At 43.0% G+C, this 15,895-nt stretch overlaps 1 protein-coding gene across 3 annotated transcripts in view; it reads left to right on the top strand.

The window, feature by feature from the left end:
• Ttll4 (tubulin tyrosine ligase like 4) overlaps nt 1–15,511 on the top strand; it is a 40,927-nt gene extending 25,416 nt beyond the window's left edge. For 2 of the 3 annotated variants that reach the window (XM_027941833.2, XM_027941832.2), the window contains 17 exons: nt 668–777; nt 1,140–1,203; nt 6,313–6,434; nt 6,871–6,981; nt 7,319–7,395; nt 8,075–8,266; nt 8,366–8,448; nt 8,674–8,802; nt 9,133–9,255; nt 9,550–9,648; nt 10,325–10,459; nt 11,325–11,468; nt 12,760–12,862; nt 13,490–13,700; nt 13,842–13,912; nt 14,469–14,554; nt 14,957–15,511. In XM_027941833.2, the coding sequence (XP_027797634.2) occupies nt 668–777; nt 1,140–1,203; nt 6,313–6,434; nt 6,871–6,981; nt 7,319–7,395; nt 8,075–8,266; nt 8,366–8,448; nt 8,674–8,802; nt 9,133–9,255; nt 9,550–9,648; nt 10,325–10,459; nt 11,325–11,468; nt 12,760–12,862; nt 13,490–13,700; nt 13,842–13,912; nt 14,469–14,554; nt 14,957–15,212 (2,116 nt within the window). In that variant the 3' untranslated portion in view covers nt 15,213–15,511. The remainder of the gene's footprint in view (nt 1–667; nt 778–1,139; nt 1,204–6,312; nt 6,435–6,870; nt 6,982–7,318; nt 7,396–8,074; nt 8,267–8,365; nt 8,449–8,673; nt 8,803–9,132; nt 9,256–9,549; nt 9,649–10,324; nt 10,460–11,324; nt 11,469–12,759; nt 12,863–13,489; nt 13,701–13,841; nt 13,913–14,468; nt 14,555–14,956) is intronic. The other variant, XM_027941834.2, reaches the window with a different exon arrangement.
• Nucleotides 15,512–15,895: the final 384 nt, after the last annotated feature.

Here is a 15,895-nt window from a genome sequence, read left to right as displayed (position 1 = left end):
GGTTTGCCAAGTCCTTCCGAGTTCCCAGTGAGCAACCTAGGAACATTTGAAGATATTCATTTATATGCAGAGTTTTGCACTTATATATTATGAAGTAAGGGACTTCAAAGAAAATGGAAGAGGTAGTGCTTCTGTATAGGTGGGGGATGTAAAGAACTATGGCTAGATGTGAACTTTGAGGGCAAGAGAAATGAGTTTGAGATCCAGGCAGGACATAGCAGATTGGTGACAAGGAGGAAACAAATACTGGGAGATAAAAGAGGATTGAAGCTGCATGTAGTGGCACATGCCTATAATCCTGGTGATTTGGGAGACTTAGGAAGATTGAAAGTTCAAGGCCAGGGCTGGGGATGTGGCTCAAGCGGTAGCGCGCTCGCCTGGCATGCGTGTGGCCCGGGTTCGATCCTCAGCACCACATACAAACAAAGATGTTGTGTCCACCGAAAACTAAAAAATAAATATTAAAAAATTCTCTCTCTCTCTCTTTCTCTCTCTCTCTAAAAAAAAAAAAAAAAAAAATTAAAAAAAAAAAAGAAAGTTCAAGGCCAGCCTTAGCACCTTAGTGAGATCCTGTGAAATTAAAAAATAAAAAGCAATAGGAAATGAGACTCTTAACTGTGACATCTTATGGAGTTGGTTGGGCTGGGGGCATGATTCTTTCTTTTAGTTCAGCAGCTAACCTCCAGCCAGACCAGGTTGAGGCTGAAGATACAGAAGAAGAACTAATAGACAGTTTGGAGGACTGCTGCAGCCATGACGGGAATGAAGAGGAGGAGGGTGAGTAGGGAGCCCTTTTCCTCCATGTGGGATTGGTTGCAGCCTCCTAGGAAGGGGGCTAACAATTATGTGCTGTGCTTGACTCATATTATCACCCTCATTAATCATCTGCTTTGGGGGACTTACGGGAGCTTCTGGAGGACTCTGGTCCCTAGTTGTCCTGTCCCATCAGTCTTCTCTCTGCTGCTCTTGAGCACAAGAAAGGCAAAGCAAGGTAGAGGGTAGTGTCATGGCTTCCAGAGCAGGGCTGAATGTATATGTATATGTATATTCATGGAATATTCTACGAAGAGCTGTATAGGCTTGGTGGGTGTATGTGGCAGTCTCTTACAGTTGAAACTTCTCTGCTCTTCTTCCCACAGGAGACTCAGAGTGCTCCTCATTAAGTGGTGTCTCCCGCAGCGAGTCGGTGGCAGTGATCTCTCGGTGAGTGTCAGTTGTGTAGATCATTGGTACATACTCATTTTTTTGTCTTTTCAAGATCATGAAGTGTGTAACCCTACTTGCCTGGCGAACCCTAACTCATTTTCCCCCAATTGTTATGTTTGTTACTTTAGTTTTTGAACAGGGAGCTAGTGGGAGACCAGATGTACACTTGTCAGTTGGGTTTAAAAACAGTACCATGTTTCTGGTTTTGAGGCTCCAAGGAATTGTTCAACTAAAAGACAAATATTTCAAGAAGTGTTTAAGAAGTGAATAACCAATTAAATTAAATTTAAAATTCTCTTTCATCTACCTTTGGATGGAGTCTGAGGTTCATTCCTAACTAAGGAACCAAAAAAAGTCAATCTCTTAACAAAAATCCTGGGTGGGAGTTGAGGGAAAGGAAGGAATGCAGGACTATAAAGAAATCTTTATAAAGGAGGGCATTCATTCCGTGGAAGATTTTTAGAACTTGGTAAAGGATCATTTAAACTATCTTCAACATTCTCCACCATAATCTCATATTCCCCAAACCATTTCCAGCCTGGCCTCAGAATGAGGCTTTGTCTTCATTAATTGTTTTTATATTTATATATATATATATATGTGTGTGTGTATATATATATGTGTGTGTGTGTGTGTATATATATATGTGTATGTGTGTGTGTATATATATATATGTATGTGTGTATATATATATGTATGTGTGTGTGTATATATATGTATGTGTGTGTGTACATATATATGTATGTGTGTGTACATATATATGTATGTATGTGTATATATACACACATATATAAAATATTACATGTACTTATTATATATTTATATATAATTATATATATTTATATTTATATATTAGATATATTTATATATTATTTATATATTTATATATATTTATAATACATATACAATCATATATAATCGATACAAACCCCCACACACACACATATGTATGTGTTTTGGTACGAGGGATTAAACCCTGGGGTGTTTTACCACTGAGGTACATACCCGGCCACCCTGCCTCTTTTATTTTTGAGACAGGGTCTTGGTAAGTTGCTTAGGGCCTTGCTTAGTTGCTGAGGCTGGCCTTGAACTTGCAATTCTCCTGCCTCAGCCTCTCAAGGCTTTGGGATTACAGGTGTGTGCCACCATACCTGGCATATTTTTTGTTAAGTATTAAAAAAGAACCCCCAAATGTACTAAACATAATCTTTTTCTTTTAAAAAATTTCTACTGAAAATACAAATATAGAATATTATTGTATTATTTTTAGTTCAAAATGTTTATTCTAATTTCTAATTAAAATCTAGCCATATATGTCAAGGCTTGTCCAACATGTGGAATATCTGCTCTGGTTGCTTTTCTTTGTGTCAGCTTACCTTAGGGAGACCTGAGAGAAAGCTTTCCACACTGTGGTGAATATGGGCAAGGTTAGGTGTGTCTCCATGATGCTATGGCAGCAGCTGTACCGCCTGTAGAGCCCCAAGACAGCCCAGTGAGGCAGAGCTGTCTGGAAAGTGGGAGAGAGCGAATTGGGACTTTCTCTGAAGGTGGACAGAAGTTCTGTCACAGATACTTGAGTCTGATCTGTGAATTGTTTCTTCTGACTTAACACATCCTCCTCTCAGAAAAGCAGAACTCCTAGTTATAAATCAATTAAGTAACTCCATTCTCCATAAGAGAAGAATATATAGCTTGGAATTGGTTTGGTGTCCTTTTTCATACTTAAGAATGATTTGTGTTTATTTGTAGGCCTGCTTCAGGACAGCTACACAACCCTTTATCTAGACGTCTGATATGTAAAATAAAATTCATGGTCTGGTAATATAGTTCAAAGGGAGAGCACATGCAAGTGTGAGGGAGGACCTGGGTTCAGTCCCCAGCACCATGGGAAAAAAAGAAATAAATTCACATAAGATGTGTGTTAATTATTTAGTTCATTAATTCATTAATTTCTACAAATTTTACACATCTTCCTAGCAATATGAGGCTTTAAACAGGGTTTTCAAGAAAATGAAGATTGATGGATTCCAAACCACTGTGGTGCATGTCTGTAACCACGGTGATTTGGTAGGCTGAAGTAGGATCAGAAATTCAAGACCTGCAGCAATTTAGCAAGACCCTGTCTCAAAATAAAAAATAACTATATTAAAAAAAAAAGAACTAGTGATATAGCTTAATAGTAAAGTGCCCTTGCATTCAATCCCAGTACCAAAAAAGAAAAGATAATTAAAATGAGAAATGCTTTTGGATTGCCAAAAAATCTTAACTTTTTCCTCTTTTATCAAACATTTTTACATTTATTATAGCACATTTGACTATTATTGAAAAAGTGGAAAGATCACTGCCTTTATTTTTCTACACAGTGGTTCCCCGTACCCCTCCACATTAGTTGGTTGTTTGACTCTTTTTTTTTAGTTGCCAGTGGATTTTTCACTTTGTTTATTTATTTGTGGTGCTAAGGATCGAATCCAGGCTCACACATGCCAGGCAAGTGCTCTACCACTGAGCCACAACCCCAGTCCATGGTTGACTTTTTTGAGAAGGGGTCTTGCTGTGTTTCCAGACTGGCCCCAAATTCCTCGTCTTAACTCATCCTCCCACTTCCCACCAATAGCTTTATTACATTTCCTGCTGTTGCCCCCCCTAACCCTAGAATCATGTAATTTTAGAGATGGCAGTCATCAAGTCCAATGAAAAAATTTAGGACCAGAGAAGTTAGTCTTTCAAGATCATAGGTTGTAGCCTTCCTAGACAAAAAGTCAGGTGTCTTGGGGGTAAGCCAGTACTCTTGAGAGGCAGCTAACAAAGGCTTTCTCCTCTTTGGTTTTAATTAAACTTTTAAAGTTAAGGTAATTGTAGACTCATATGCAGTTGTAAGAAATTAACAGAAAGATCCTTTGTTTACCCAGTTTCTCTCATGTTGTAACTTGTTGCAAAACAACAGCAAGACGTAGCATAATATTATTATTGAAGGAAGTTAACATCGACAGGGGCAAGGTACAGAATATTTCTATCACTGCAAGAATCCCTCCTGATTCCCTTAAGTGACACCTATACTCTCATCCCCTTGCCCTTAACTCACTAGTTTCCATTCCTGTAATTTTGTTATTTCAAGAATGTTACACAAATGGAGTGATATCAGTATCTAACCTTTTGGGATTGGCTTTTCTTCACTTAGCAAGTTCTTTAGAGTTGAATCCAGGTCATTGCATGTATTAGTAGTTCATTTTTTGCTGTTGTTGCTGAGTAGTATTCCATGATTTAGATAGATATACCACAGATTTTGTTTTGTTTTTAAACATCCACCTGTTGGAAGAAAATTTGGGTTGTTTCCAGCTTTTGGCTATTATTGTGAATAAAGCTGCTGTGAACAATCATGTAGATTTTTTCCTTTTTCTTTTTCTGTAATGTACATATTTTTATGTGAACATAAATAAATACTTGGGAGTTCAGTTTTGGTCATATGATAGTTGCATGTTTAGTTTTTTAGGAAACTGTCAGAACTATTCTAGGGTGACTATCTTTTATATTCCTGTTTTTTTTTTTCTGTATCTTTACTCATTCCTCTTGATTTTCAACAATCTTAAATTCTGATGCTCAGTCTTTGAAGGAAAATCTTTGGGAAATGAGGAATAGAGTGAATTCATTGGAATTATTTACCTAGGAGTTAGTATTTAATTTGACCCAATAAAATAAAAATCCATTAAAATCTGGAACGTTGAAGTATTTTATGTATAATACTTATTCCTACCATACTGAAAATGATAATAGGTAAAGTGACTTTTTTTTTAATAGTTTTTTCAGTGCTGGGAATCAGAACCAGGAACTTGTGTGATAGGCAAGCACTCTACCACTGAGCTATACTCCCAGCCCAAAAGTGGCTTTTTATAAGATAAAAATCAAATTTTTTAATATTTGTGGATCATATCAGCTCAGTGTAGAGGGGAATGACTGTTCTTTCCATTCTTGTGGTCTGTGCCAGTTGGCTTGTACTGATAGATGGTTGAACTGTTCACTATTTTGACTACCTTTGAGGTAGCTCTGGCTGAGCCATTGCTAGAACAACAGTAAACATCGCCATGGTCTGCTGGCCCCGCATCCTGGCTTATGCGTCCATGAGATCTAGAACTGTATGGCTCTGTCATGTGAAAGTCCAGTTTCATAAGCTATCTGTGCCTTCATATGAACCTAATACAAAACAGTTACAAGTATCATTGTTTCTTTTCTTCCTGTTGCTTTTTCCCCTTTTTCTTTTTAAAAATTTCTATATCTCTTCTTTTGGGGGGAAGGGGATTTACTGGATATTGAACCCAGGTGTACTCTGCCACTGAGCCACATCCCCAGCACTTGTTTTATTTTATTTTGAGACAAGGTCTCACTAAGTGGCTTAGAGTCTGCCTAAATTGCTGAGGCTGGCTTTGAACTTATGATCCTCCTGCCTTGGCCTCCTAAGCCACTGGAATTACAGGTGTGTGCCACCATGCCTGGCTTTATACCTCTTCTTTGATCTTTTATTGTTTTCTTCTTTTGATTATCCATATTGTTCTTTTTTTCTCCTCATCTAGCTCTTTATCTTAGTGTGGCAGTTTTCTATTTGTGTCCCGTCAGACTCATTCCCTCTTTGAGAACTACAAGGACATTCCCAGCCTGTGGCTTGTCACAGGAAGTTTTGGAGATGTATTATCTAATGAAGTGGAAAATCTTGTCTCTAGGTAACTTTTAATGGTGTGGCTGTATGTAGGATAGCTCTAGCATCTTATGGATTCATATTTGCAAAATAATTATTGAACACTTGTCTTTTCAGAATCATTATATCTAGCTAGGTGCAGTGGTACATTCCTATACTCCTAGTGGCTTTGGAGGCTGGGGCAGGAGGATTACAAGTTCAAGGCCAGCCTCAGCAACTTAGCAAGGCCCTAAGTAATTTAGCGAGACCCTTTCTCAAAATAAAATATTAAAAGGGCTGGGGAAGTGGCTGAGTGGTAAAGTACCCCTGGGCTAGATCCCCAGTACAGGTGGGGTAGGGGGAGAATCATTCTATCTTAATACTATGACACCTCAGGGCTGTTGCTTTTCCTTACTTGCCACGTTTGTTTTTTATCTTAGGAACTGTGCGGAGCTTCTTACCAAACCTTCCATTCATGAGAAAGTTGTCCGACCAGCCCTTATCTACAGTCTCTTCCCTAACGTGCCTCCTACCATCTATTTTGGCACTCGAGATGAAAGAGGTAAATATGGCCAAGTGACAAAGTCCGGGAGAGCCCCAGGAGGTGGTGATAAAAGTGGGAAGGGGCTTCCGGAATGGCTGTCACAGTGGTTACCACACTGTGCTCGGATCTCACCTGGTTATAGGTCCAGGGTGGGGATATTTTCTTGCCTGTCCTTTAGCTGTTCCTTTTCAGCCTCATATTCTTAGACTTAGCACCTACCCTCTAACCTTGTTTCTTTCCTCTTTCAGTCTCATCCTTTTTTTTTTGCTTCTCATTCCCACCCAGTCCTTCTTTTTCCCCAAAGTGTGCTCTTTTGAACCTGATTTGGAACAATTCATAGGGACTTGCCTACCCAAGAAAGGATGGACACCAGTGTCTTTTTTATCTTCTCACCAAACAATTCTCCTGCTCTTCTTGCTCCTGCCCCACCTCCCACCCTGTGCCTTTCCCCCAGTGGAGAAACTCCCTTGGGAGCAAAGGAAGCTGCTCCGGTGGAAGATGAGCACAGTGACTCCCAACATTGTCAAGCAGACTATTGGACGGTCACACTTTAAAGTCAGCAAGAGTGAGTCACTCGCCTTACTGTGGGCCTGTCCTCTTTGTCCCACTAGTTGGGCTTTGGGTAGGAGGAGAGCTCTGGATTCCCCTTGGGCACAGCTGGAGACCCTGTCTTGAAGCTGCCAACCTCATAGTGGTGGCATAGCTAAGCCCTCTGTTGTTCAGGGTTGGGAGACAGAACATCATTGTTCTGTCCCTAGCCCCAGAGCCTCATGTAGGACAGTTCCATGGCAACTCTTGGAAACCTAGTCAGGAAGCTGTGCCCAGGCTCAGTGGTTTTTCTGGGGCCTCTGTCTCAGGGACAGAGCTGCCAGCAGGATTGACTCCCCAATTGCCCTCTTCAGGAAATGATGACTGGCTGGGCTGCTGGGGTCACCACATGAAGTCTGCTAGTTTCCGATCCATTCGAGAGCATCAGAAGGTAGGAGTGCTTTCTGAGGAGCTGTTTCCCTGGACTTTGGACTAGGCCAAGAGGAGGGTGGTATTGGGAATAGTGAGAGTGGATGTGGTGAGAGGAGGGTAACTGCAGAGATATGAGGAAGGTTTATAGAGAGGAGTTCAGGAGGGGTACAGGGTGAGACCCTAGCAGACCATACACAACTCCAGTTCTGTTGCAGTGTCTTGGCCAGTTGCCACCTCTCAAAAATACTTTTTCCTCTAATGCATCTTGAGATGTAGTGTTTGTTTTCAGGTGATAATGTTTCCCCAGTAACCATTGTACATCGCCTCCATTGCTCCAAGCTAAGTATGTCTAAAGAGGACTTCTGGTCTCATGTTGGACCAAATGAGTCCCTTATGTCCAGATTTACTAAAGGCCAGGTGTTTTCCTGTCCTTGTTCCATAGGCTGTTGTGGAAAAAGTTTCAACCACTTTTTATTTGCATTCAAGGTGATATCATGCCTATCTTAATCAAAATTGTGTTTCACGTATCTTTTGGTGAGTGCTCAGTGTTGTATATGTAAAAACCATAAAGCAATGACAGTGATATGGAATAGGAGCATGCACTGTTGCTAAGGAAGTTGGAATGGCCTAGTGGGGCTTGTCCTCTTTGTGGTCTCACCTTCACCTTTCCTTGCTCTCACTTTTGGTCCCTTCTTTAGCTAAACCACTTCCCAGGTTCTTTCCAGATTGGAAGGAAGGACCGACTGTGGCGGAACCTGTCTCGAATGCAGAGCCGCTTTGGCAAGAAGGAGTTCAGTTTCTTCCCCCAGTCCTTTATCCTGCCCCAGGATTCCAAGCTCCTGCGCAAAGCCTGGGAGAGCAACAGCCGCCAAAAGTGGATTGTGAAGCCAGTGAGTGGGTCACTGTGGGCAACAAATGGTGGTCTGAGAGTGGGAACAACATAGTTTTGTGCCTGGAGCAAATTTTGTCTCCCTTCTGTTTCTCTCTAGCCAGCATCAGCTCGAGGCATTGGCATCCAGGTCATTCACAAGTGGAGTCAACTACCCAAGCGCAGGCCCCTCCTGGTACAGAGGTGAGCCCACCTGTAGCTCACATTCCTCTCCCCATCTTCCTATCTCCTTGACCTCCAGGTTTCTCTCTTACAATGTTCTTTGGCCTCTTGACCTCCCTGCCAGAAACTTTCCTTAGTCAACTGTTTTAGTGTCTTTATCTTGGGACCTTGAACTGGCTTTTGCCCTAACACAGCTGCCCATCAAGCCCCACTGGCTGAATGTGGAGCTGCCTTTCCTCTACACAGGTATCTACACAAACCCTACCTCATCAGTGGCAGCAAGTTTGATCTGCGGATCTATGTTTATGTCACTTCCTACGATCCTCTACGGATTTACCTCTTTTCAGATGGACTTGTCCGCTTTGCCAGTTGCAAGTATGTTAGAGTGTGAAGTGTTGCCTCACAATTTGGGGGACTTATTTTCCTCAGAGGGAGGAAAACCGGAGGATGCCAAACAGAAAATAACATGATTTAGTGATATTTCTTAGTGGGGGAAGCAGGAGGGAATGGGAAATGAGGTTCTCTACTTCGCTGAATTTGCAGCTGAGGTGGGACAAAGGAGATGATTGCTGACAGTTAAAGTTCTCTGGTCCTTGTTGATCTGAAAAGATCTGTGTACTTGTCCTTCACCTCCTCAGGATTTGGGAATATTTGGTTCACTCTCTGCTCGCTGTCTTACCTCTTTGCCTTTCTTCTTGTCTCCAGGTATTCCCCTTCCATGAAGAGCCTTGGTAACAAGTTCATGCACCTGACCAACTATAGTGTCAATAAAAAGAATACTGAGTACCAAGCCAATGCAGACGAAACAGCCTGCCAGGGCCACAAATGGTACTGAAGGCAGAGTGTCCCAGTCAAATGTAGTCCTAGAGGGTGTGAGGGTCCTGGGGCTTGGTAGGTCCAGGGGCCTGGTGGTAGGGGAGTATTATAGCAACTGAAGATTACATAAGCACTTGTAAATTCAGAGTTGATCTGTTTGTTGTCAGGTTCATCTCTTAATTCTGAATGTCAAAGGAGGAGATGAAGAAAAATACCATTAGGTCTTTTATTCCCTGTTTTTTCTCATTTCATTGTCATTTATTTCTTGAATATAACACTAAATACTCCCTTTTCCTCCCCCTGCAGGGCACTGAAGGCTTTGTGGAACTATCTGAGCCAGAAGGGAGTTAATAGCGATGCCATCTGGGAAAAGATAAAGGACGTCGTTGTCAAAACCATCATCTCGTGAGTTATATTGCCACTCTGTGGAGCCTGCTGCTGGGGAGCTCCCCTGATTTCTTTTTGGCCTTATGCTGCTATCCTCTGGGCTTTGACCATGCTATGGTTCTGTTCTGAGGACAGGGAATGGTAAGGATTAGATAGAGTTAAATTTTGCTCATTTGCTGAACTGTGTACCCCAGGAGCTGACCCCGATCACACAAATCTCTTGAGCCACTTTTCCTGGGTGGTTTCTGTCTGCCTAACTCTGGGCCACTCCATTGGCAGGACAGCTCTGGGTGTGGACCTTTGGGAGGAGCTGGACTGAATACTTGACTTTCTTTTGGGTGGAGGGTGCTTTTTATTCCTTTTTTTAAATTTTAATTTGTTATATATGACAACAGGATGCATTACAATTTATATTACACAATTTTTCATATCTCTGTTTATACACAAAGTAGGGTCACATCCTTCATGTCTTCATACATGTACTTAGGATAATGATGACCATCACATTCCATTGTTTTTCCTACCTTTATGCTCCCTCCCTACCCCTCCCTCCCCTTTTCCCCTTTGCCCTATCTAGAGTTCATTTAATCCCCACCCCGCAGCATATTATGGATCAGCATCCTTAAATCAGAGAAATCATTTGGCATTTGGCATTTGGCTTTTGGACTGAATACTTCTTTATTCCTGTGTCCAGATCAGAGCCCTATGTGACCAACCTGCTCAAGCTATATGTGCGACATCCTTACAGCTGCCACGAACTCTTCGGTTTTGACATCATGTTAGATGAGAACCTCAAGCCCTGGGTCCTGGAAGTTAATATTTCCCCAAGGTAGAGTGTATTTTCAATATACCCACAATAGAATTGATCCCGTATCCTAAGAATTCTTTTGTCACTCTAGTCTTGTCAGTTTTGGGAAGATAGTTCATAGTTCCTTCCCTAGAATTTGTGTTTAACCTTCATGGTTTGTGTTTGCTCGTTCACTTACTCTTTGCCATTATCTCAAGGTTCTTCAAGAATGTAGAGGGTTTTTAAAAGTTGTTCTTTTCATCAGAGATATGATAAATTGTGGTATAAAGGTGAATTAAGAATTGTAGGGCTGGGGATGTAGCTCAAGCGGTAGCGCACTCGCCTGGCATGTGTGCCGCCCAGGTTCGATCCTCAGCACCACATACAAACAAAGATGTTGTGTCTGCCGAAAACTAAAAAATAAATATTAAAAAAATCTCTCTCTCTCTCTCTCTCTCTCTCTCTTCTCTCTCTCTCCTCTCTCTCAAAAAAAAAAAAAAGAAAAAGAAAAAAAAAAGAATTGTAATGCAAAAAAATAATAAGAGCACATGTATAATGGCATAGTTTTGCATGAACATACTTTACATACAGAATTACGAAAAATGGTGTTGTAAATGGATAATTATGATTGTAATGCATTCCACTATTGTCATGTATGTAAGAAATTAAAAAAAAAAAAGTTGCTCTTTTCAAGTTAATCCCTACTATTTGTTTTCCTCTAGCAAACTAAGGTCATGGGCAGGTTTAACAGCTGGGTAAATTATTCACTGTCTTGGTACAAGAGACTTTTGTGATGATGCTTGAGCTTTGTCCCAGGAAAGCCAAATGGGGCTAGCCCTGACTTGGACATAGAATCAGAAACTATTTGAAGTGCTGCTTTGACCACAGTGTGCATCTTTTCCCAAAGCCTCCACTCCAACTCTCAGCTGGACATCAACATCAAAGGCCAGATGATCCGAGACCTTCTGAATCTGGCGGGTTTTGTTCTGCCCAATGCAGAGGATATTTCCAACTCCAGCAGCCCCAGCAGCTCCAGTGGATCCAGCACCAGGTCAGCCTCCTTATTTCCCTGAGGCTTAGCTGGCTGCATGAATAGCTCATTGTGATTCTCGGAAGGAATAGATTCTGGATCCTTTCTTTTGCTTTTGCTTTGTATCCCTTGCGGCTCAGTCTGCCCCTCCTATCCATCTGCACATCCCTGCCATTAGTATCCCTAAAAGTAAGTTTGGTTATTTTGCTCTCCTGCTCAGGAATCTCCACACGGCCTGGGAACCAAGTTAACTCCTTATCTGGACATTCGAGGCCCCTGCCTCCTTTTCCTGGGTGCATTTCTCTCTACTCCTCTTCCTGGCTCCTGTGCTCTGACAGACAAGATCACTCACAGAAGCTCAAGGTTGGGAGGATCCCTGAGGACCAGTTAGACCAATCTCGTTCTCTGAAAAGTTCATTGCTTCTTGCTGTTCCCCTTGATGTCTTTCCTCCGCTCATGGGGTATCTTCCTTCTGAAATCTCCTTAGCCAGACCCCCACCCACCAGAGCCTCGCTGCAGACAACATCTTCATGAAGCCAGCTTAGTGTGGGCTTAGTGAGGGTATACCTCAAAGCACAGGGCTACTCTTATGTTTATTAAATGCCTCTGCTGTGTAAGGAAACATCTTTAACGTTCTCACAACCCTAAAGGTTACTATCAGTATCACAGTTTACAGAAGAAGAAATTGAAGATCCCTAGGATTAAGCAACCCATCCAGGGTCATTCAGCTAGACAGTTGTAGCGAATAGAAATAAAATCCTGATTTGCCTGGTTAGAAAATTTGCTTTCTCTACTCTATACCTTGTTGACTTATCCTTGGCTCTGTCCTGTGATTATTTGTCATTTAACTTGTTCCAGTTGCCATACTGTAAGCTCCTTGGAGGCAGGACTGCTTTTCAGTCATCATCATCTTTCTCAACGGTGATCATAGTAACATGGATGATGAAACAGGGCAGGGGGGTTTAGTTATTTGCCCAGGATCATACAGCCAGTAGGTGTGGTAAGTTTTCACTAAATTAAACTAAGCCAAAGTGTACAGCAATCAGGCTTACTCCTTTTTTATTTATTTTCTTAAATTCAGGAGAGGATATCTTGTGCTATTTCAGTTCTTCCATGGTACATGGTTCTGGATGACTTTCAGACAGGCTGCCTGAGTGGATTGCATTTTAGTGTGATCCACTCAAGTGACAAACATCTTTCAACGTCTTTGTCTTCTCCTAGGAAGTGTGTCTTCCTGGGCTGGACCTCTCTGAATTCCTCAGGAGGGATGCTGCTGACTCTTCCTTTGCTTTCTGTCTATCCCCTGTCTTAGCCTGCCCAGCTCTCCCAGGGACAAATGTCGAATGGCACCAGAGCATTTTACAGCACAGAAGATGAAGAAAGCCTATTATTTGACCCAGAAAATTCCTGACCAGGTAGGAGATTGGTTTTCCCCTGTCTCAGCAGAAAGCTCCTTTGACCAAACATTTGGGAAACCAGCTATCCTTCTCTCTAAAGCAAGGGTTCTTAACCGAGGTCTGGGATCCTGTGACGTGTAGAGGTATGTTGGCACATTGCTTATTCTGGGGGAGAACTGATAGTCTCTGCCACATTTTTAAGAGCCAGTGCTCTTGGCTCACTTGTCAGAGCTGTAGACCTTCACTCACATGGTTTCTTTCCCTGGGGAGTACAGCAAGAGCCTGGGAGGCTTGGTCTTCTTAAAGCAGATATGGGAGCCAGATGACAGAGTAGCAGGCACAATGCTGGTGCCAGGTCCTGGTTATTGGACCCTGACTGCAACTCCATCTAACAAACCAATTAATCTCAGAGCCCCAGCAGTTCCTCCAATCCCAGTCAAGAGCATTTTCCTCCATTAGCTAAGTTGAGTGGTCTTAGAAACCAATGAGGTACGGAGCTGGCTCACCAGGCAAAGCTAGTGGTCCTTTGAGGGTTCTGGAACACCTGGACCCCAGACTGTGTTTCTTGTCTCCAGCTTCTTGATTCTCTGCCTCTGGCTCACACTATCTGCCACACCCTCTTCTTCCCTGTTCCTTGGACCATAGGACTTCTATGCATCCGTGCTGGATGTCCTGACACCAGATGATGTTCGGATTCTAGTTGAGATGGAGGATGAGTTTTCTCGTCGTGGTCAATTTGAACGAATTTTTCCTTCTCGGATCTCTTCTCGCTATCTCCGCTTTTTTGAGCAGCCACGATATTTCAACATTCTCACCACCCAGTGGGAGCAGAAGTACCATGGCAACAAGCTCAAAGGTGATGTGCCCTTCCTGCCCACAGGAGGCTACATTTAGTGAGAGATTAGATCTTATTAACCCAAGAAATGGACTTCTCTGGAAAAAATGGGCCAATTGGTTCCTCCCTACTAAGTTCCAAACCCCATTCATCTTGCCCTAGGAGTAGATCTGCTTCGGAGTTGGTGCTACAAAGGGTTCCACACAGGAGTCATCTCTGATTCTGTTCCACTGGTGAGTTATGCCAGGGCGGGAAAACAGCTCTTTTTCAGGGCCCACCCTCTTCTGCATTAAAAGTACTGCATGGGCTGGGTGTGGTGGCACATGCCTGAAAGCTCAGAAACTTGAGAGGCTGGCAGAAGGAGTTCAACTTTGAGACCAGCCTCAGCAACTTAGTGAGGCCATGTCTTAAGATAAAAAATAAAAAGGGCTGGGATGTTGCTCAGTGTGTGAGCGCCTGTTTACTTCCTGATACCATCAAAAAAGAAAGTATAGCATAGGTTGGGCTATATGCACCCTACCCCTAGGCCCTGCTTCTGTATCTCATGACCCTTACCTTTGAAAAAAAAAATGATTGGCTTTAGGATTGTCTGGACTCCTTTCTTTCAAGGATCAAAAAAGTGCTCTGCAGGCCTCAAACTTTTTTCTCACTAAATAGAGAGCCGAAACTTTTACCCCATGGGCTCAGGGTCAGGGAATGGGAGAGCTGCAGAAAGAGTCTTTGGCCCCCGACACTCCTGCCTGACCTCTGCCTGACACCCTTTTTGCCTGTTGCTTCCTTTGTTCTTAGTGGTCTCTGCCGACATCACTTGTGACTGCCCCAAAGGTTGATGGAGTGCTCAGTGCCTTCTACAGACCAGAGCCTGGCAAGCTGGGGTGAGTGTGGCTTCAGCAAAGGAAGGGCTAACAGAGTTTGGGGAGCTTTCTTTCTTCCTCTTTTCCTAGACTGAGCATTCTCTATCTGGGGATTGATAGGAATGTTGTATATGTAGCCACAATATCCTGTTCCCGGTGGCTCTTAGGATGCCCAGCAAAAGTGAGCTGGAGCACAAAATTAAAGTACTTGGCTCTGCTCCACTCACTCACATTCACACTTGCACTTGAGCTCTCAAGCCTTCAAGTAAATAAAATATATTTTATGGTTATTAATATATCCATGTAATTAATGATCTATAGTACATAATGTTGTGAGTGCCTGGCCCATATGTGGAAGGCAATTCAAAAGTAAGTCTCTGCTGCACAGTGTCTCAGCCATCTTTCCACACCTGTTTCCTTCAGAAAGAACAGCTCCTCCAAGGGAAACCTATTTTCATCTGAAGACGGGACCATACCCAAGCCCAAGAAGACTCAAGTTGGCCTTCCCCCTTTCCCCAGGAAACCCATCTGCTTAAAGGAGAGTGAGATCACCAGCACAGAGCCCGGCCCTTCCCAGAAGTTACCTGTGATCAAGTACTCTGGGCGGACTTCCAGACTTTCTGTTTCCTCCACTTCCCAGTCAATCAGTGACTCCCTCCTGCCTGCTGTGAGCCCATGACTGTCCTTCACAGCCACTGCCCAGGAGCACCCATGTCAGCTACCTCATGGGAACCATCCTGCTGACCCGCCTGACCCCTGCTACCCTTCCACATTGCCCCTCATCAGAGTATTTTTTGAAGTGGTTGTATTGCAGAGATGGGTATCTGGAGGGCTGACGGGGTGGTGGTGATGGGGAAAAGGTGAGGAAGGTTCACCCTCTGTCACCTGTCTGCCTGACTGGCACCTCCTATCTCTGTAGAGAAGTGGGTGACAGCCAAGCAGCCTTATAAAACAGGGTTTGGTTTCTGTCTTCAGAGAGCCATGTGTGGTTTGTTTGTGGCCTTGGTCTTCAAGTGGAGAAAAAAAATGCACCTGTAGTCCCAGCTACTTAGGAGGCTGAGGCAGGATAATCTCAAGTTTGAGGACAGCCTGGGCAACTTAGTCACCCTATCTCAAAGGATAGAAAGGGCTGGGAGGTAGCTTTGTGATAAAGCACCTGGGTTCAATCACCAGTACTGCCAAAAAAAGAAAAAGAAAATGTGCTAAACATAATTGGGCCAGAAATCCTTTGTTTTATGATCCAGGGGTTCTTCTGAATGTCCTTATTTTCTCAGGTCTGCCCTCCCTGACTCCCTACCCACTCTTCTGAGGAGCCACTTTCAGAAACCTTCAGACTTCCTCAGTAGACAGTCAGGAGGGCTG

Source organism: Marmota flaviventris, chromosome 11, assembly GCF_047511675.1.
Source record: "Marmota flaviventris isolate mMarFla1 chromosome 11, mMarFla1.hap1, whole genome shotgun sequence".
Taxonomy (NCBI): Eukaryota; Metazoa; Chordata; class Mammalia; order Rodentia; family Sciuridae; genus Marmota; species Marmota flaviventris.
The sequence above is the reverse complement of the archived record's forward strand: the minus strand, read 5'-3'. Positions and strand labels throughout refer to the sequence as shown.